This window comes from Gymnoscopelus microlampas (assembly GCF_963454915.1).
Source record: "Gymnoscopelus microlampas genome assembly, chromosome: 10".
Taxonomy (NCBI): Eukaryota; Metazoa; Chordata; class Actinopteri; order Myctophiformes; family Myctophidae; genus Gymnoscopelus; species Gymnoscopelus microlampas.
The window spans coordinates 28,895,190-28,917,090 of NC_139947.1; the positions used below are offsets into that span (position 1 = coordinate 28,895,190).

Sequence of the window (21,901 nt, forward strand, 5' to 3'; positions counted from 1 at the left end):
AATTTGTGACGCCCTAATTTCCCATTGCCACCCAAGTTAAATAATTTATTTATACATTGTCTTCTTGTGAGATATCCACACAAAGGGTTTAGTACTCTCCAATCAACCACATAAAATTAAATTCCTAACCCCTAGATGCATAAGTGAGTAAAAATTACCCAGTGGGTTAGTTTTCTTGCATTATATTTGTAATTAAATGTTTTTATCATTTCATATTCCTGGTATATGTCAAAATACTTTTTATATCAGATGATTAACATATTTAATTTACCTTTTATACTATAAATAAAATGTATTATTATTATCACTTACAAATTGTAGTTTTTGTATTGCTACCTCAAACATGCATGCTGAGGGATGTGGACAGATCAAGTGATCGCAAATTCATCTCAGGCTCTATGTGATGACAATAAATTGTCAAACAATTTACACTGACGAAGACCAATGTCTAACATAGAAGTTAACATGTTAAAATGTATGTTCTTGTTCATCAGTAAACATTTAGATTTTCTGTTGCAATTTGTGCGAAGTCCACCCCCCTCTTTCTCACAAAATGTAAGTGTAGGCCTACAACCTGCACATAATTCACTTCACCTTTATTCCAGTCAGAGGCCCTCATTTTCCAATATATTCCAGTTGAGAGAGACAATTCTCACCACCTCTACCCAAACTTGAGTCCATTCTCCAGCCTTCTACTGGGACAAGTCACCAGGAGTGTTCATCCACACAGATTTCAGGGAAGTCTTTGTCCAGGGGTAATGCATTTACGCGTAGTGGTCGATGTGGAGGTGGCCATATTGTGATCTCACCCACACTTCCAAATTTGCATCAGCGGTAGTATTCTGGGTTTGTTTTCTACACCCAATCTAAGAGGATGCTGTACTGTTGAAAAGGTGGATTTGTGCTTGCTTGCCCACTATTCACTGTAATACTAATAGTGGTTCTTGGACTGAGAAGGCATGTCCCCATCATCCATGTAGTCAGTGCTAATGGGAATGATAGGTGGAAGAGGTGGGCAGCCTCCCATATACCTGCATATACACTCAACTACTGTATGCTACTGGATCTGAGTAAAGGGCTCGTGCAGAATCAAGGGCAAAATGGGCAGTAAGGCTATACATGCAGGAGTTAGCTGGTGGTACAAGGATCTAGGGGTGATGGGGGGGGTGATTGTGATGTCGGGTGCAGGGCGTCAGAGGTTGGATTTAGTGGGGGCATCCGTAGATAAATATGCACAACAGAGGAGGTGCTGAGGTGTCATGACACGTGTGTGTCTGTATGTGTTTTCAGTGTAACTGTGTTTAAGAATGTGCTTGTGTCAGGTATTTGTGTGTGTGTGTGTGTGTGTGTGTGTGTGTGTGTGTGTGTGTGTGTGTGTGTGTGTGTGTGTGTGTGTGTGTGTGTGTGTGTGTGTGTGTGTGTGTGTGTGAGTGTGAGTGTGCGCGTGCGCGTGCGCGTGCGTGTGCGTGTGTGTGTGTGTGTGTTTGTTTCAACACCTCCAGAAGTTCTTGGTCACTTTCAATCTCTATCATTTTCCACCTTCCTGCCATCTACATTTCACCTTCCTTTCTCTCTGTATCAGTCACTTTGCTCCCCTCCCCCTCTCCCTGTTGTTACTCCCCTGCACTACGTGGAGCCCGTGGATTGGGTTTCCCATCGTGGGTTCGGCGGTTCCGACCCTTCCGAATTTCCTGAAGATGTTTCCACTTCTTGTTGGCGGCAGGCCGAACTGCAGGTCCCAGGGACGGGACTTGTTTCACTGGCGCCGACAAGCCCTTTTCTGATTGCTCCGCTGCAGTCTTGCGCGCCCAAACTTGCTCACATATCTGGTCGACGGTGCTCAAGTTGGGGTGGTCCACCAGCTGCATGAAGTCCCGGTACCAAAGCTTCTGATTGGTCGAAGGGGGTCCGCCTCCACTGCGGGGGTCCAATCGGACGGGGGCGTCAGAGGGCAGGTTGGAGATGGAGGCGGACGTGGAGGGGACTACTTCCAGGGTGATGCCCAGCAAGGTCTGGGTGAAGCCATGTTCCATGGCATGGCATTGGTAGACGCCGATGTCTCTCTTCAGGACTCTGCGAATCAGGAGGCCTCTGTCAGTGTGAAGGACCCGGTCATCTAGACGCACCTGGGAAACAAGGAGAAAGAGATCAAATGGAATGAAAAAACTGAAAAAAAACTTTCTAGAAAAAAAGAGAGATCACACATCGAGGGCCTTTTTTTCGTGTGATACATTCACCTGAAAATATATTTTTTCAAACTATTGCTTGTGTACATCCACACAGAACACGATATAAAGCAACACAATTCTTATACGGAACAAGCATCTATTTTTCACTGTTAATAAAAGGCATCAACCTGTATGAATGGGGCATCAACTTTATGAATAGTTTCTTGTGAAATAATAACCGAAACATTTTCGAATCGTTTATTCGTCACGTCCCCAGCGTGTAAAGCGTTCTCATATGATTTATCAAAATTTACATACAAGGCCAGGTCTGGCCTTGCCCCATCCTATATCTCTGACCTATTCACGCCATATGAGTCAACCTGTAGCTTGAAATCCTCGAGCAAAGTTCTGCTGGTCATTCCAAAGTGCCAGCTAAAAACAAAAGGAGATCTGGCTTTTGCAGTTGGAGCGCCGACACTCTGGAATGCCCTGCCTTAGGAGATCAGGCTCGCAGAATCTGTGCTTTGTTTCAAGTCTCTCCTGAAAACACATTTTTATAAAGCTGCTTTTATTCGCCAACCGTCTATCTTATCTTATTTCTTCTGTTATTGTCATTGCTAGGTTTTATTGCCTTATATTATGTATAAGGTTTATTCTGTGAAGCAGTTTGTAACACTGTTTTGAAAGGTGTTATACAAATAAAGCTTATTATTATTTTCTTTTTTTTCTCATTTATTTTTGCCAGACCCAAGGGGTCGGGCTTACATGAGGCTTTGTATCTGTTTTCTCCATACATGGTATGTCACTTTGTCCCCCGGCCCCAGCCAAAAAAGTCTGTCCCCCTTTCGTCATAGAAGGGACATAGAAGGGACACACGTCATGCGAAGCCCGGCCATTCAGATTTCAACCACTATGGGTCTGGCAGTACCAGGTCTCCTGGTTCTAGTTATATATACAGTATAGGCCAAATCTTTGGATATGTTTAGAAGAAGTTGAAGTCTTTCTGACCTATTTTTGTTCCCATAAATACACATACACCATAATCTATCCCTCGTTCCACTCCTCCCTCGCTTTTGTCTCTCCCTCCCTCACTCCTCACCTCTTCCCTGGGGTTCTGTGGATGCTTTTGGAAGGTCCAGGTGACTCTGGCCTGTAGTGACTTAGGGATGCACTCCAGGAAGGTGCTGCTCCCCTCCACGCCATACAGCCTCCTCTCCATCACGCGATGCTTGTGGTGGTCTGTAGAGGGCAGCATACACAAACACAAGGGCTTCAACAACAGCATAGCATGAAGCCAGAATGGGACAGTGTAGGATGGGACAGGATCGGATGGGGAAAATAGAACAGAAACCAATATTGCTTTTGCTTTGTTTAGATAGGAGAATAGAGAGAGAGGCAGAGAGAGGGGGAAGGACATGCTACACCGCCGGAATCGAACCAGGGACAAGCTCTTTTAATCTGATAAGCTCTTTGAAAGAGCACATTAAGGATTACATTTAAATTGCGGCTTTGATGTCCTTGAAACAAAGACCTTTTTTCATGCGAGCCCTTCCTTTCTTGTAAGTCTTATCACTCTTACAAGGAAGCCTTTCTCAATCTCAGTATTGATTGATGAGGGTATTGATGGGAAAGTTCAATGTCAGCTTCCCGTCAAGGAAGTGTTATTCAAGAGGCATGCATGGACGTCCTTAGTAGTGGTGGGTGTGTGAGCATTATTTGGCCAGCATGTGAGTGTGTCTAACACCAAACAGTGGCCCTCATTGTCTCCATCATTCATTATCATGTCCATCAGTAATTTATGTCATCGCACTGGCAGTAAGGCGATGACATAAATGAGTCAAGTGTTTGGTGATGAAGGTTATTTATGACTAGAGGTCCAAAATTTGAAACGTAATCACTTAAACCCTCTACACTTAGTAAACTTGATCTGAGTTGGCTCTGCACTTGGTCCGCTATTTTTTCCCTCTACACCAAATCTCTTTGCCAAAAATAGCCAATAATTTCCTATTTATTCATTCAACTGTACGGTCGCTACAGCAAGACGCCTGGGAAAATTCCCATCGCCCCAGCCTCCTCCGTGTGGTATTTATTTCTTCGCTATATCAGTATGTTAACTGTATGGATTTCTGTGGATTGTATGATGTTACAGTATATCTGTGAATCTTAACTTATACCCTTCAGAAAGGTTCAATGTTATGTTCATGTAATAACTTAGGCTCTGCTTCAGGGGGGTTAGTGATCTCGATTTTGTGTCATGCTTGCACAGATAATCTGTAGTATCACAGGAACAGAGTCACACTGCCAAATTGAATGCAATATCATTGCAATAAACGGTTTATCTTGCCAAAAGCAACTGACTGAATAAATGGTAATCCCACTCGACACAAACCATCCTGTGTAATTGGCGACACACGCCGAGTTTTGAAGTCAATTGGTCGGACGGTGCCCGAGTTATGCCCGGGACAGTCAGACATACAGACACACACAGGTCTCTGCAATTTATAGATAGATTCATGGACAACCGCCGATCCAAACAGACACACAGGCACGCACAGAGATTGTTTACATTTATGAATAGATGTTAATGTTACTTATTAGAAGCATACAGTATGGCAATAAAATGTGCAATATGAGGTGAATGAAACTGCACACTAACTGTGTCTCATATGTCACGTGATGTAATTGTGTTAGCGGCCGGTTCACTCACTCTGTCCAAGTGATTAGCTTGATTCAGTTATGTGGCAGAGTGACAGATGGAAACAGAATGCTGGTATTGTGGGCTGAGATGAGGGATCACTAGAGGTGAAGGGTTGAGGGTTTTTTGGCAGTGGCTCAGTGGACATATCAGACACTGAAGCACTCAATGCTAGTAAGAGTGCAGTGTAAGTGTGGGAGTGAGGGATTGCTTAAAAAAAAAGAAAAAAGTGAACTTGGTACTATAGAATGAGAACATAATGGCTTTCCATTGTAAGGTGTTGCATATGTACAGATGTAGCCATTGTACTGTAGTTACTGCATGTTTCCTGACCTACAGATGCACTAGGGTGACATGGTGAAAACTAGGATTTTCTATGCATAAAGGGAGTTTACAATCACTACCACTATAGCTTCTACACAAGTTCAGATAATCTTACCATGGCGAGCAGTTGCACTCATGTGAGTTCAGTCAGATAGCTCACGAAGAGCCTTTCAGTGATAGTGGGTTATGAACAGATAATGCCAGTACAAGAGATGCAGCACACTGAGTCTCACCTCCAGAACACAAGGTATTGGGGTCTCCATTCCTCACGTCCTGGCGACGGAAGCGCCTATAAAACAATGTTTAAACAATACTTCAACAATGCTTACACAGCAATCGATGCTCCAATTATGACAAAAACAACACATTTATTTTGATATGACAATGGTATTTGCCAATAACGGTTTCAGTTAATCTCCTCTCTCATTACTGTCAAGTTATGAATAATCTCTTACGGTCACTGGTGTGTTGTTTTGGCTTTGGTTTGTCATTTGTATGTCTTTTCTCTATTCTATTCTTTTTGACAGTCTTGTGGAATATATTTTGGAATTTTATACACAGTAAAAATGTGAATTTATCAATTTGTAACTCAGAGAGTGTACAAATATAACCAAATGGGCCGGTCCATTTGGTTTTGTACACCCTCAGAGTTAAGTTGACACTGAGGAGTTGACTGTGTATGTCCTCTCCTCTCCTCTCATCGTACCTCTTGGTGTTGGGCAGGTAGCGTGTGCAAGAGGTGCCGTCCCAGGCGCAGTATGGATCTCTGGCCAGGCAGCACTCAGCGCAGGCCTTCCCATAGACACTGCATCGATGCAGGGGAACCTGGGCTATGCCTGTGTCTGAGGCCACATAGAGCTGTTGCTGTGGATGAGAAGAGAGAAGAGAGAGGGATATGAGGTTGTCCAATATCAAAGTCATAATGTATGCATTTGCCATGCAGGCAACATTTAGGATCATGATCTTGACTTGGTGGTACCGGTATACTATGCACCAGTGACGTCAAATGTCACGTGCTTTAATGTGGACAGCAGTGATTTGGCGTGCGTGCGTGCGTGCGTGCGTGCGTGCGTGCGTGCGTGCGTGCGTGCGTGCGTGCGTGCGTACTATATGTACGCACATACGTACGACCATGCGTGTGTGTGTGTGTGTGTGTGTGTGTGTGTGTGTGTGCATGTGTGTGTGTGTGTGTGTGTGTGTGTGTGTGTGTGTGTGTGTGTGTGTGTGTCATACTCGTTTTGAAGAGATCTGCATGTTGCTGATAGATGATGCATCCTGAAGAACAGAGGACAGCAAACAAATCAATTACATGGTTACATAACACATAGATAGAACATACACTATCATTATTTCAAGTGTATAATATACAATATAATAATACGTCATTATAATAAAAACTATTCTATTCTTTGTCTATCACACCTTGAAGACCTCCAGTTCCTCCAGTAGAAGTTCCTCCATGTTGTTCCAGCTCTCCTTGGGGACACCAATCACCTTAAGTACTGTTCCCTTGTCTGCAGAAAAAGGTATACACATACAATTGAGCACAAGTTTCTCAGGTACATATAAACACAGACAAACACGCAAAATATATATACATTTATTTTTTTAAAGATATATTTTTTGTCTTTTTCTGCTTTTATTGATAGAATACAGTAGACTGACAGGAAATGGGGAGAGAGAGATGGGGACACGCAGCAAAGGTCATCGGGATTCGAACCCGCAACACACTGTCAGTGTCACTGTGCCCGGACCGCTACGGCAGCCGTCCAGGCCACAACTACTACTTGTTAACCAATGTGAACCCTAGTAGCGTCCCTATTCTGTGGTGAACATTCGGTGAAAATAGCCAATCTTCAAGCTTGCAACGCGTCGTGAGCTTGTAGATCAGCTATTTTTGGCAAAGAGATATGATGCAGAGGTACAAAAGGAGCGGGCCAAGTCTAGAGCCCTGGGGGACCCCAGTTAACCAAGGATATAGGGTTTAAGTGGTTAAACACAAACGCAAACTCACCCGTTCCAATAAACATGACATCATACTGTCCATCTGCGGCTCCCACACGGTCCACAGCAATCTGAGTGAAACTGTAATCCACATTGGTTCTGAGGAAGATGGGTCGGCGGTTCAGAGGGTATACTGGGTTAAACATCAGAGGATGGTGCCGTGCAAACTGGATCACATCGTCAGGGAAGCCCTTCGTGGACTCAAAGCTGCCGAACGTCTTGCTGGGGCACTAAAGGGAGAAAGAAAGGAAGGGACTTTGATTTCATTGGTCTAAACTGCACCAAGTGGCAGCGAGAGAGAGAGGTGTCTGTTTTGATAGTTGCGCCACTGAAGCTCATTGTGGTAATTTACAGCATTTTCAGTGGCGATGGGCTCATCTTATACATTTTCCATTGCATGAGAATCTTGCATAGTGTGGGTTTAGTTTAAATCTGCAATGCATTACTTTAACCATATGTATGGTTAAGTATGCAAATACAATATAACTCACACAATTGCAGTGGTTGGACAGTGGTATTATGAGACATTTACTTTATTTATTGTGGTTTTGCAAAGAGTCATATTACTGTATCTCCCCTGTCTGAAAAGGCATTCCATCTTAATTCGCTCAGTGGTGCTCGCACAGGAGACCAGGGTTCGAATCTCGGGTAAGACATACAGGTACATCTTACGAATTGCAGCTTTAAGCATTGTAACCTCGTTTATCCAATGTTCTAAAACCACCTCAACTGAGAACAGTTTTCCGATTAAGCATGGGATGGAATATGAGAAATCTGAAAGACCTGTTTCGTTTAATGACTATAGACATACTGTGTACCGATTTACGTGAGTTTTGGACAAAATCTGTAGGAGTACTGTCAAAAAATATGTTTTGCACAAATCGGCCTCCTGGTGGCGCTATAAAAGGCCCATGAGAAGAATTTGGGGCAGAGGTTCTGAATTGGCATCCAGGGAGTGTGTGTGCACAGTTTCGCTGCGATCAAGACAACAGTGCCGGAGATTAGCTGGTCACAGCCGGACGGACGGACACACGGACAAACGGACGGACGGACGGACAGGGGGAAAAACATACTCTCTCGCCATGCCTTTCGGCCTGGCGGAGACAATAAACGTTGTACAACATATATGTTTTTTCATTCCTTGGAAGAATTTATCGGGTTTACATTTCTAGATATTCTGTGTTCCTTCTCTCAACTTAAGTATTCAGTTTAACAACACAGTCATCCTTAAAGGTAGGGTAAGTGATATTTTTTGGTATTTTTGTTTGTTTTGTTAAAAAGGTTAAAGTACTATATTCTGATAGTAATCATTGCTACAGAGCGTTTGTTCGGTCACAGGGGTCTCTCCAGCTCTTTAGTAAACAGAATATAGTACATTTTCAGGTGGTTGACAAAATGTAAGCCAATCAGGAGAGAGCACTGAAAATGCATTTTCTGTTTAATAAAGAGCTGGAGAGACATGGTAGACTCCTTTTAGTGAACAAACACTCTATAGCAATGAGTACTATCAGAATATAGAGCTATTTAACACTTATTTTAACCAAAGTAAATCACTTACCCTACTTTTAATTGTGAAGTATTGAAAGCAACAACTTCCATCTTACGATCTACAATTCGCAACACGTTGCATCATGACACATCGTGAGTCTGCTATTTTCCTTCTTTTTTATAGAGCTTAAGTGGTTAATTGGAAATTGTAAGTGAAGTCAGGCATCTGGAAAAGACATTGTTATACAATCATACCCTTGTTCAAATATCCCTGAGTGCTCACGTTAAACAACGTCATTTTAATTGGAAATTAGGCTTTACAGAGAATTATGGAATGTGTGCAGTGCATATTTCTTATATCTAATAAGATTTAGACTGCGGCTCTGTAGTCAAAGTACTCAAATAATCCAAGCAACCCCATTATACTGTACAGGATTAATGACTGTATTCAATATCACACCAGTGCAAACCACTGACCGCACAGTAAAATCTCCAGTGTTAATTTAAGTGCAAAAATGAACCCAGGCGGACCCGTAAGGGTCTATTCTCTACTACTTAACTTACATCTTAAGGGTCCATTTGGGTCCACTTCTGCAGAGTTAAATGAACACTGGGGATTGCTGGGGTTTGACTGTGTGTGCAGCGGGCAGGCCACAGTGAGCTGATTATGGTGTGATGGGTCACAAGGACTTGGGATTTACTCAACATGCAGCCAAATTCTGTCATCAAAATTCCAGCCCTAGGGTGCCATCTTTTATTTTATTATTTTGCAAGAATTATAATTTCCCTTTGTTTATTTTACTGTGCAGTGAAGTCATTATATTATGACAGAAAGTTGGTCAGTCAGCAAAAACAAACGTCAGTATAATACAATAAATGACAGTGTACTTGTACACTGCTTCGCATTACATTACATTGAGCTTTGCTGATTCACAGCTTTTTACATTTAGTCATACTGTATTGATCCCTAAAGGGGGATATTTAATATCTGCACAATATCTTCTTTTTTTCCTGTAAATAATTACCCTTTGGTTTCATGCTTTCCCCAATTCATTCTCTAAATTTCGCAGCCCAGTGAGGTGATGTGGTGTGAGAAAAGTGGGAGGGTTTACTGTAGGTCAAATGCAGGTTCAGTCGTCACACAATGGAAATCGTTGTGCTACGGCTGCAGCTAATAGCTGTAAAAAGCTGTGTGAGAAATCCTGCTGATTCTTAGCTGAATGTACTGTAAGAACACTAATGACCAGCTATTGAGAGGATTGTGGGATTGTGTGGAAGGTTTCAGGCAGAGGAGGGTTAGCTATAAGGGGCTCAAGCCACTGCTCCTTTTCTCGGCTTAAGCCCCTGCTCCACAAACTGTCTGTGCATACAAGCTCAGGAAGGTTTAAATGTTATGAGGTCTGCTAGAGCACTGCTTTTCAACGTGGGGTCTGGGGACCCCCAGGGGTTCTCGAGGGACCCCATGTACACTCTCAGAGTTAATTTAACACTGAGGATTTTACAGTGTATTCTAGATTGGAGTACCACAGGATAGAAATAGTAGCAAAATGGGGGTCCTTGAAATGAATAAGGTTGAGAATCACCGGTCTAGATGGCACTGCAGGCATGCAGCAGTGTTTCAGTATGATGGATACTATATACATAGTACAGATGGACATCTGCAGACAAGCTTACTGTACATTGTGAGCTACAGAATGGTGATTTCACATGTGCAGAAATGGCACTGTTTTCAATCAGTGGCAAGTAGGAAAATATATTTCAAATATATTTAGAATTGCATTTTGCATTTTAAGTGCGGATGCTCACATCATTTGCATACTCTACATTATCACAGAGCATATTACTGTGAATTTAAGTTATCATTCTTGGTGTGGAAAAAACTGGGCCACCTTTATTCTTTGCAAATCTGTGCTATTCTATTCTATTCAATAGAATAGAATAGAATAGTAAATAAACCCCTAGTAAATACAATAGTATTTACTCACCATGCCAGGACGAGGGTAGGGGACCTTTCCCTGGAACGGGACCCACTGATAGTTGGGCCCCTCTTTGTGGGCGAATGGCCCCAGGAAGGCTCTCCGGATGTCATTCATGGTGTAAAGACACACGGCTGAGCCTTTAAATACACTGCTGCTGGGAGAGACACAGCCAGAGATCAGTACCACAGAAAAACAAACACTAAATGGAGTGATTAAAATTCTCTCTCTCCCTCTTCCTATCACCCTCTCTCCCATTTCTCTCACAAAACACATACTTAATCACTTAAACCCCAGCATCCGTATTGTGGGGAAAACTTTCACAGAAAATAGCAGATCTACAAGCTCACATTGTGACGCATTGTGAGCTTATAGATCGGCTATTTTCAGCGAAGATACTTGATGTAGAGCGAAAACAGAAAAGTCACTAGTACAGTATATAGAGCCAATTATAGGGTTTAAGTGGTCAACCATCTCTGTGGCTGTCACTATCATCTCTCTCACACGCTTCATCTCTCGTTTTTACTTGCTATTCCCTCTCTCACAATCGCAAAAAAGGAAAAATATTATGCTCCAGTCCAATGTATAGAAAGTGATAAATATTTAATTTTTCATAAAATGTTATTTCTCTCTCACACACACAAAAATGACTAACATGAACAGTTCGGTTGCACAACCCCTTTTCAAGAGAAAAAAAAAGTTTTCAACTGTTGAAAGGTAAAGCCAAAGACAAAGTATAAATTAGTCTTTGCCTTTTTTTGGGGTGGGGGGGGGGGGACTTTTAGCATTCATGGCCATTAATTAAATCCATTTTCACTTTTCCCTTATCAGATGCTCTCACAGACACACCCACAGTGAGTGAACTCTGACCTGGAAGTAGAGAAGACAGTGTAGACCAGAGGGTTCTTCCTGTCCCTTGTCTGCAGAAGGAATACATCGCCTGATGCACACACACACACACACACACACACACACACACACACACACACACACACACACACACACACACACACACACACACACACACACACACACACACACACACACACACACACACACACACACAAACACAGGTCAGAGGTGACAGTCGAGAAGTCAGAGGTCAAGAGAAAGATAAACATAGCCCTGTGGCCATGTCCAACATGACATTTCACTGAAGTGCAGGTCACAGCAGGGAATTTGGAGGACAGAAATCATTTTAGCCTCAAGCAGGGGGTCGGAAGCCTCTTCAGTCCAGGAACTAAGTTTAACTAGATTTGCTTTCATTACAAACTAATAATTGTTACATTGGTCAGGTGCAATACACAAACAGCCCAAGGAACGCTGTGGGTCTTACAGTTCAAAGTCAAATGGAAGGAAATGTCACAAACTAAACTAAACTAGACTAAAATAAATCAAATAAACATATCTATATATTAGAAGATTCGGACACATTATGTATGGCGAGGGTTCGGTTCTGCTGTGTCTTGAGATCAAAGCTGATTCTTATTTTCACACAGGGGAATGTTTTCGACAGATGTACCCTAAGGTGTGGAACAGACTCATTATTTCGTATTCCTTTTCCTTTCGCCTTTGTTAAGTTAAACCACAGGGTTAAATCACCTGTGGGCATATTATAGACTATGGTGGGGTCAGAATTTGGACCAATTTTTGCATTTAGTTAAGTTTACGTTAGAAGCGAACAGACGGATCAGATTACAGCCTGCATGTAGAGATAGCCACACCAATCCTCTTTAGGAACTTTGTTAAAACTTGTTAATACCTCACCAAGCAGACTTCACCAGATATACTTTCAGGCCAATCAACTTATTCTGAGTGGAATGGGTCCAGACTACATATACCATAGAATCAGTGCATGCACAGCCTCGTGTATAGCAAGGAGATTCAGGTAAATGGTAAATGTTCTGCATTTCTATGGCGGTCTTATCCAAAGTATTTTAGAATGTGCATTATTCAGTCAGTGTGTTTTGACACTGACGAACTGGGGATCGAAACGAGAACCTTGCGGTTCCCAGACGGCCACTCTAACTCCAATGCCACTGCTGCCCCATCAGGAAGGCTTTCAAAGGGTTCATATATTTAGATGCACTCTGAAAACACCCTGAGGTAAAGAAATAAGACCTTAGTTGTGCTTAGTCTAGAAAAAACACACTAATGGACAGACATCCTACTATAATTATAGTAACCTCTGTTTGTCTGTCCGTCCGTTTGTTTGTAGTGGTGTCACTACCCGGTTCTCCTCAGTGGCTGGAGCAATTGCTCTGATTTTACACACAGCCATTGACCATTACCATCTGAACGCAACTGTGAAGCCCGTTTTTCAATTTCATCAAATCTCAGCTTCTTATTAGCGTTTATGTGCCAGATCATGTGCGCATATCCCCCCACGGATGCGTCGACCGGGTATGGTCTAGTTAGTGTAATTAATCTAACCAAGTTGTTAGATGAATTATGGTATTTATACTAACTACAATTGTTAGAACACAGGCCGCTAAAAGTCATCTCTCATCTCCCTGGGACACAAATTGAGAAATGTATTCCTGCCTCAGGACCCGTGTCAACATTTACATTTCACTGTTGGTGAAATGCACTGTAGCCACTCTCTTATCCAGAACACAGAGAGTTGTTTCATTCAATAATTATTATATTGTGTAATATACCTAATTTATAGCAGGGTAACAACTGTTGCTCAGCAATGTTATATTCTATTCCATTGTGACTCACGTAGCTCATCAAAGTATGTGTCACTGCCATCAGCTCCTGGTACAGAGCAAATCAGACGGGTCTTTAGGAAGGTCGTCCACTTGTTGACCAGGCTGCGCTGACCGCCCATGTCATTCTGGTTAACAGAAAGGAAATATTATAGTTGAAAATGAAATGATAAATGTGAGGTTTTTTAACTTTTGTGTAGAGCAATACAAACAGTATTTAGCTTCTATAACCAATACATTTCACAGTATGCTTTTTTACAAAGTCCAAAATAGCACCTCAATCCAATCTGCATCCACCCTACATTAATGTGAGGGCTTTCCAACCCTAATTTCATCCTGTATATCAGTGACATGTCTCTCACCCTGCATAGCTGTCCTATGCGGGAGTAGGTCGACTTGCCAAGACCCTGGGCTTCTACTGCAGTCTCTCTGAAGAAGAAGAAGATCTTGTCATCATCAGGGTTCTCGCTCTCAGGAACCCAGAAAGAGCCCACAAACTTTGGTTCTGCAAGAGAAATGGGGAGAAAAGGTTGGTCTCTAATATGAAGACTCTAAATAATAGTTGTCTAATGCACATACTGCATTCTGAGGACATATTCAACCAGACACTCCATCACACATATACTCTAAGTGCATGTGTATAATGCATACAAGACAAATGCAAACACATGCACACACAAACACAAATCTTTATTTTCCCGCAAGTGTAATTTGATTTGCAGCTAAAAACATAAAGCATATATCTATGAAATCTATAAATTCCACAAATCTTTCACATAGTACTACCCACTGACTACAGGTACTGTACTAGTTACACAAATTACAACAATGCACAGCATTCAACACGCAACATTCACCACACAGGATCAAACCTGATCAGTAAAACCATGTGGAGTTGATCAAATCCAAACAATAAGCCCTTTTTCAGATTAGGCAGAAGTTAGTCTTGCGTGGCCAGACTGTTGCCTCAGACGATTTTCAAATGTTTCCGGTCATACAGTCAGGGACTCGGAAGCTCTGATCTTGATTAGAATATACACCGGATGTGAAGCCTCCTCCCAACTTCCGTTTCGTCTTTACAGTCGTGCAAATTTATCCTAATATATATCTAAATCATCTAAGTATATTTAGCTTAATGCTAAGCAGAAATGTAAAGAAAAAAATTAAATGTAAAGATATTTAAAAATATATTTGATGTGAACGGAAGTGCCAGTTTCCTCTCTCGGATTTCGGGAGGTGTAGTTCCAGACTCTATATAGCATTCGGAGATTGTGGAATAGTTGTCTGGCTACGCGAGACTAGGCAGAAGTCAACACACATACATACCATTGAGCCAGCGCGAGTCATGTTGTTCAGTGCGTATGGAAGGGCGCCTTCCCAGGCTTCTAAAGATGGTGAAGTCCCGCCCCATCAGGTCTGTAGCCACGCCCGCATACAACTCATCACCTAGGAGATGGAGAGTGTACATACTGCAGTTCGAATCAAAACTGTTCTGCTGTTCTGTTTCTTCTCATTTCAGTAAAATCCCACATTATATTCCTTGAGGATTCATGGCCTTTGAACTTTTTTTTGTGCCACATTGTTCCACATTTGAGTGCATAACAAATATGGTGAAAAAACATACACCTAGAGAAGACAGCTTGGTTAGTGCTGATTATTTGTAGCACCATATTCATTCACCATTTTATATGACAATCCCATAAATGTGTGAATGGCCAAAATGTATTACTTATAGAAAGTAACCACATTGAAAGTGTAGATGGGTTAGCGCAGGGTGAAGGGGACTGACCAATGAGTACGGAGGCTGCAGGGTGGCGTGGGTCATACGGGCTCTTCCCCTTCCCGTCCTCCACCTTGGAGGGGTCAATCCTGAACACATGGTCCTAGAAGGCAGGGAACAGAGGATGCAGACTTGTACAGTACTGTACTTCTCAAAGTAGTGTCCGGGGACCCCCAGGGGTCTTAGAGAGGGTTCCTGGGAGCATGAGCTCCCCTACAAGCTCATGAGATGCATTTTGAGCTTGCAGATCTGCTATTTTTTTATTTAAAAAAATCTTCCAAAATTGTGAGGAATTTGTAATTATTTTGAAAATGTTTAGCAACATAGATCTTCTATTTGTGTGCATCTCCTGACCCACATGAAACCCCTTTTTAGTGTGTGTGTGTGTGTGTGTGTGTGTGTGTGTGTGTGTGTGTGGTGTGTGTGTGTGTGTGTGTGTGTGTGTGTGTGTGTGTGTGTGTGTGTGTGTGTGTGTGTGTGTGTGTTGTAGACCATGCATGTCTCTCTTTCTTACCTCCAGCTTCTGTCCCACCTCAACAAAAGCACAGGTGGGGTGGAAGGCCCCGGTGCCACAGGCGTACAGGTGTGTGCGGTTGTAGTGGTGGACAATCTTCACATAGTTCATGCAGTCGCTCTGTTGCAAAAAAACAAGGCAGACATTGGTTATCAATGACACATGGTTTCCATAGAGATAAACAAACAATAACATAAACAAAAACAAAGAAACACAAAGTTAGAACACTCTGGATTTGACTGTGCAGGCTGAGATTTAGCAGTGTCTCTAAACTTGTGACTTGTCATGTTCATGACCTCCAGCAGAGCTAGTGTACAGTAGCTCTGTGTTATACTGTATGTCATAATGCTGACACACAGTACAGTATACAGTAGTACTAAAGGTTCATGAGAATATGTATAAGAAAGTAATATATTTCATATTACAGTTAAGACATTAGTCTTTTCCATGTGCACAGAACACATGGACTTGCATGCATGCTCTCTCGCACGCTTGCTCACAAGCCTGCCTGCCTGCGCACGCATGCATGCACGCACACACACACACACACACACACACACACACACACACACACACACACACACACACACACACACACACACACACACACACACACACACACACACACACACACACACACACACACACACACACACACACACACACACACACACACACACACACACACACACACACACACACACACACAAGCACGCGCACGCACACACAAGGTCAACAGTGTCACTGTCCCTCTAGTGATTCCAATCTTCATTAAGAGGAGTGTGTGTGTTGACTTTATCCCTTCCTCTCTCTGTGTAATGATGTGCATTCCTCACATCGCTCATCTCTGCCAGCTTGTCTATGACAACACCATAGAGTCCACATCACCAACACTCCCACCAGCTCCAACGCAGTGTTGTGATGGCCTCTTTGTCCCCTCTGTAAACACATGCTTACATGTGTGTACAGCTTTTGCTGTCCAAAGCTGCGAGACTCTGGAATGCCCTACCTGAGGCTATCCGACGAGCTGGTTCTGTATCGTCTTTTAAATCACTCCTAAAAACACACCTGTTCAGAAAGGTTCCCGTAAATCACCTTATTTGTGTCCTGATTTATCTCTTGGATCTCTCTCGTCTTACATTCTGTTATAATTTGTTTTGGGTCTATTATCTGTGACCTCTGTTACTTTTCCCCTTTTTTAGATTGTGTGATTTATTTAATTTTGTATTTTGCTCCAATGTTGGCACAATACCCACGCTTTGGCGCAGTCCAAAGCGTAATTATTGATACTGAATTGTGGATCAATCACACTCAGGCCGAAGGACTCGGAGACACTTATTTTAAGTTCGACATTTTTTAAGTTCGACATTTATTGCATGAGCTCATAGGAGAAGTAGTTCTCTCCAAAAGAGAGATCAAGCCATATGTCTACACATAGTCATAGGCACAAGCTGTACTAAAAATAAACATACAATGCCAGGTCAGCTGACGTCTTGAGTCTACAACTCTGTTTCTCAATCAGCGGTCCATGGACCACTAGTGGTCCATGGACCTCTGATTGAGAAATGATCAAATAAAAGGCATAATTACTGGTGGTACATGGGTGAATGTTTAAAATATATATTGTACCTTTGTTAAATGTACGAAAATATATGTTTAATTGTATACGTCCATCAGAAGAGAAAAGAAGAGAAGAGTTCTGTTCTGTTCCGTCCCCCCGTCCCCATCCCCAAACCCCCCGAGACCCCAACCAGGCTCTTGACCCCCCCGACACATCTGTCCATCTCAGACTCCGATTACAGTCTAGCAGACCTCCAGGGATGAGTGGGGGGTGGGGGGGGGGGTGATTGTACTGTACAGCTGGATCACTCATTCTCTCCTTACACCTCTCTCTGTCCATCACCCTTCAACCTCTCCTGTGTGTTCTCTCCTTTCCTCTCCAGACGGCTGGCTGTCGAACCATTAACATGTGTCTGTCTCTGTACTCTGTCTGTCTGTCTGAAATCTACAAGGTGTACCCCCACTTCTGTTTTTCTGCCTCTCTGGTGTACTACTGTTCTCCCTCCTACCTCTCTTTCTCTCTCTCTTGCACATGTCTTTCTCCAGACAATTTCATCATAATATAAAACGTCTGGCCATCTCTCTCTCCCTCCTTCAGTGGTTGACAAGAGGTTCACCTCTGTCTGTCTGTCTGTCTGTCTGTCTGTCTGTCTGTCTGTCTGTCTCTGCACACCTTAGATCCACCCTGATGATTCTTTCTCTCCTCCATCATCTGTCTTGCTCCATCATTCTCTCTGACCTTCTCCTCTATCTGTGTAACATAATTCTAACATCAAAGCATCAAATGTACAGCACAGTACAGCACAGTAAGGTACAGTACAGTAAGTAAGTAAGTAAAGTACAGTACAGTTTGTCCTCCTCAAACTGGCCGTCCAGACATTTGTCCACCTGCCTGTCTGTGCCCCCCCCCCCCCCCCCCGCCCTCTTCATCCTCTCTACTCTAACCGTTGTTATGTCCCTCCCTGTCTTACCCTTGGCTCCTTGTAACATCTGTCTGTCCACTGATCGGGTTTCACCATGTTGGACCCCCAGGGACCACTGGAGGGCAGGGTAATAGAGAAACATGTCTGACCCCTGACTGTTTAACTGCAGATTGGGATATCAAATCACTGCCCGCTCTATGTGTGTGTGTGTGTGTGTGTGTGTGTGTGTGTGTGTGTGTGTGTGTGTGTGTGTGTGTGTGTGTGTGTGTGTGTGTGTGTGTGTGTGTGTGTGTGTGTGTGTTTTGGATATACTGAGAGTCTGTCTGGCTTTCCTGTGCCCCCCCTCACACACACACACACACACACACACGCATGCACGCAATACCCTTCTTTGCGTTAGAACAAAGGCCTGCCTTTCAGCCTTTGAAAGCCATCAGGGGGTTAGCATTGGGGTGTGACTGTGTTTAAGTGTGTGTGTGTGTGTGTGTGTGTGTGTGTGTGTGTGTGTGTGTGTGTGTGTGTGTGTGTGTGTGTGTGTGTGTGTGTGTGTGTGTGTGTGTGTGTGTGTGTGTGTTTGTCTGTGATGGTGTTAGGCAAATCGAAGTGCCAATTAAGCAGTTGACAAACACAGAAGAGACCTCTGTTTGTCCAGGCAGATTGAGTGCACACAGAACCCCAGCGTGTGTGTGTGTGTGTGTGTGTGTGTGTGTGTGTGTGTGTGTGTGTGTGTGTGTGTGTGTGTGTGTGTGTGTGTGTGTGTGTGTGTGTGTGTGTGTGAGCATGTTTGCACATGTGTGACTTTGTGTTTACTTGTCGGCCAATCTAGTCTGTCTTTGCGTACATCTGTTAGTGTGTGTACGTGTGCGCACACAGGAAGGTGAGGCCATCAGCAGGGCAGTGACCTGACTCAGCTATCTCTTTGATGTGACAAAAGGATGAAAAGGAGAGATGGAAGGAGGGAGGGAGGGAGGGAGAGAAGGGAAAATACATTATACAAAGACGTTAAAAAGCTTTAAATAGCTTCAAAAGACAAAGAGCAGATGATGTGCATGAGGAGGAGGAGAATGGAGGTCAATTGTGTGAATGATGACACACGTGAGCGCACAGCAGTGTGTGTGTGTGTGTGTGTGTGTGTGTGTGTGTGTGTGTGTGTGTGTGTGTGTGTGTGTGTGTGTGTGTGTGTGTGTGTGTGTGTGTTAATGGGTTCACCAGTCACCCTTTGACCAGCTAGTATCTCATTAGTTCATGCAGCACTGAGAGTGAGCATTTTGCAGGCTGTGACCATGACACTACAACTACAAGTGCCCATTACCCACCCCCACCACTTCCGTTCTTTCCATGTCTTCTCAATATTATGCCATATATGTTTCTATTTATATAAATGTTATGTCTATAAAGGCTCTTCTTTAAAAACGTAAACCCTATATACTTTGTTGACCTTGGTCTAAGGGTATACTAAGTCCCTTCCTTTTTTCCCTCTAAACCCAAATCTTTTTGCCCAAAATGGCCGATATACAAGCTTGTTTATCTGTTGTTTTTGCAGAATGTTTGGCTATTATGGCATGACCAGAATAGGGACAATAGGGTTCAGGTGGTTAATTACAATCTCTAATATACCCATATATATTGTATTTTTACTAATATGATCTGTTTTTGATCTTACATTTTATTTAACCTCTTACCTCTGTTATCCAGAGTGACCAGTAGAATAGAACAGATCAATAACATGACTAGCAACATAAAATATACATTTACTTGATAATGTTTTGATCCGGCCTTCTTTAAGACTAGAGAATTCAATTAAAAACAGGGTATATAAGCCACAACAGCACAGACCCAATGGTGATTGCACAGTCAGGGTGAAATAGACAGTTAAAGCGCCTTCAGCCGATCACAAAAAGGTGATGCCTCACACCAAAACAGAGACATACTATCCAATTCCTGTTTGTTTAAAGTCACGTAACATTTTAGTATTTATTTGGTAACCTCTGGTAGCTCTGTTATCATTACAATGTCTGCCTATGGTCTGTTAGAACTGCGATTCCCAGAATTCAGTTTGAAACAGAAACATTGAGATACCACTCCAAAGTGAATTCTGCAGGGTCCTAGTGGTGGGGATATTTTGGAAAGCAAGAAATGAATCGACGTATGAACTTATTAATTACATTTCCAGTACATTTCTGGTGCCTGTGTCATTTTGGCATTGGGGAATGGTTACTGTGAAAAATATACTAGTGAACATTATATCAAAAATAACTTTGGTTTACTTGAAAATGTTCTACCGTAGTTGTGCAAATCGTTCCTCATCAATATTTCCAGTATGTTATCGTAATCATTGGAGCAGGTTTGAATTTTTCATGCTTTTGATTTCAGTTTTTGTCATATCCATATACTGTAATCCCTTTGTTTCTATTAGTCTCTCTCTCTCTCTCTCTCTCTCTCTCTCTCTCTCTCTCTCTCTCTCTCTCTCTCTCTCTCTCTGCGTTCTACGCTCGGCCGGTGCATGTAACAGTCCGATAAACTGACTGCCTGACTGACAGGGCCTCCAGACAATGGGGCTCTGTGTGTGAGCATATTGAGTGCACACATCTACATGTGTGTATGTCCATGTCGGCTGAGTGTTATATGCATACATGTGTGCAGGGGTGTGTGAAAGGCTCTACGCTTGGGAGCGAGAGAGAGAGAGAGAGAGAGAGAGAGAGAGAGAGAGAGAGAGAGAGAGAGAGAGAGAGAGAGAGAGAGAGACTAACAGACATGGACGGAGACAAGAGAGAAAGAGATGGAGTTGGTGGGACAGACAGAGGGACAGAAACATGGAGAGATTGACCTACGGTGTACAACATTGTACAGTAAAATCCTCAGTGTTCATTTATCCATTTGTAACTATGTGATTGTGCAAATGTATCATACAGTGTACCTGAGAACGTGAGTGGCCAGGACATTCGTTTAATAAAGTTAATGAGTAATTATGTTCAAAATGACAGATTATTAACTCCATCCACAGTGAACAGTAGTACACAGTAGTACCCAGTATGGTAGCCAGCCATTAGACACACCAGACCGCGCGCTGTAATAGCCAAGGAATGCCTTTGATCACTGGCTTTGTACAGAAGAATGAAACTGCCTGGATCTTTGCCTGACATAATGATTGATTCACGACCCTTCTTTGGCCAAAGTGGTTGGTTGAATGCCAAAAGTATGGCCAAATATCGTAAGAGAAAACAATTTGTCAAGGAAGATTGGATTTCCTTGGATCATTTTCAAGAAGGAAATAACTAAAGGGCATTCGTTAACCACTTAAAACCTATACACTTAGTTGACTGGGGTCCCCCAGGGCTCTGTAATTGATCCGTTCCTTATTACCGTCTACACAAAATCTTTTCACTGCAAATAGCCGATAGCTCACAACACGCTGAATGAACGCCCCAAAATAAGGAGGCTAGGGTTCAAGTGGTTAAATTGTGACAGGTACATTGTATTTTGTATTTTGAATGTGTACGTATGTAGGCCTACTGTATGTGTGTCTGATGTATAATAATAATTAATTAAATAATCAGAATTATGCAATGATGCAGTCGGATGTGATAATGTGACATGACATGCCGTTGACGTTACCAACGGTTACGAGAGATAATCTTGAGACAGGTTGGAGGATTGAAAAAAAATGGCTACCACTCTCTCAACAATGCCATTCCCAACAGTCCATGAAACAGCACCAGTTCAAATGCCTTATCTAGATTTAGATTGGTAATGTCTTT

At 42.7% G+C, this 21,901-nt stretch overlaps 1 protein-coding gene across 2 annotated transcripts in view; it reads right to left on the reverse strand.

Moving 5' to 3' along the window:
• Positions 1–237: 237 nt before the first annotated feature.
• sema3b (sema domain, immunoglobulin domain (Ig), short basic domain, secreted, (semaphorin) 3B) overlaps positions 238–21,901 on the reverse strand; it is a 97,473-nt gene continuing 75,809 nt past the window's right edge. For both annotated transcript variants that reach the window (XM_084069051.1, XM_084069052.1), the window contains exons 5-18: positions 15,661–15,780; positions 15,156–15,249; positions 14,693–14,812; positions 13,729–13,871; positions 13,380–13,494; positions 11,526–11,595; positions 10,665–10,809; positions 7,202–7,421; positions 6,610–6,701; positions 6,421–6,462; positions 5,894–6,051; positions 5,421–5,476; positions 3,268–3,407; positions 238–2,126 (exon numbers count right to left, since the gene is read on the reverse strand). In XM_084069051.1, coding sequence (XP_083925177.1) covers positions 1,614–2,126; positions 3,268–3,407; positions 5,421–5,476; positions 5,894–6,051; positions 6,421–6,462; positions 6,610–6,701; positions 7,202–7,421; positions 10,665–10,809; positions 11,526–11,595; positions 13,380–13,494; positions 13,729–13,871; positions 14,693–14,812; positions 15,156–15,249; positions 15,661–15,780 — 2,028 coding nt within the window. In that variant the 3' untranslated portion in view covers positions 238–1,613. The remainder of the gene's footprint in view (positions 2,127–3,267; positions 3,408–5,420; positions 5,477–5,893; positions 6,052–6,420; positions 6,463–6,609; positions 6,702–7,201; positions 7,422–10,664; positions 10,810–11,525; positions 11,596–13,379; positions 13,495–13,728; positions 13,872–14,692; positions 14,813–15,155; positions 15,250–15,660; positions 15,781–21,901) is intronic.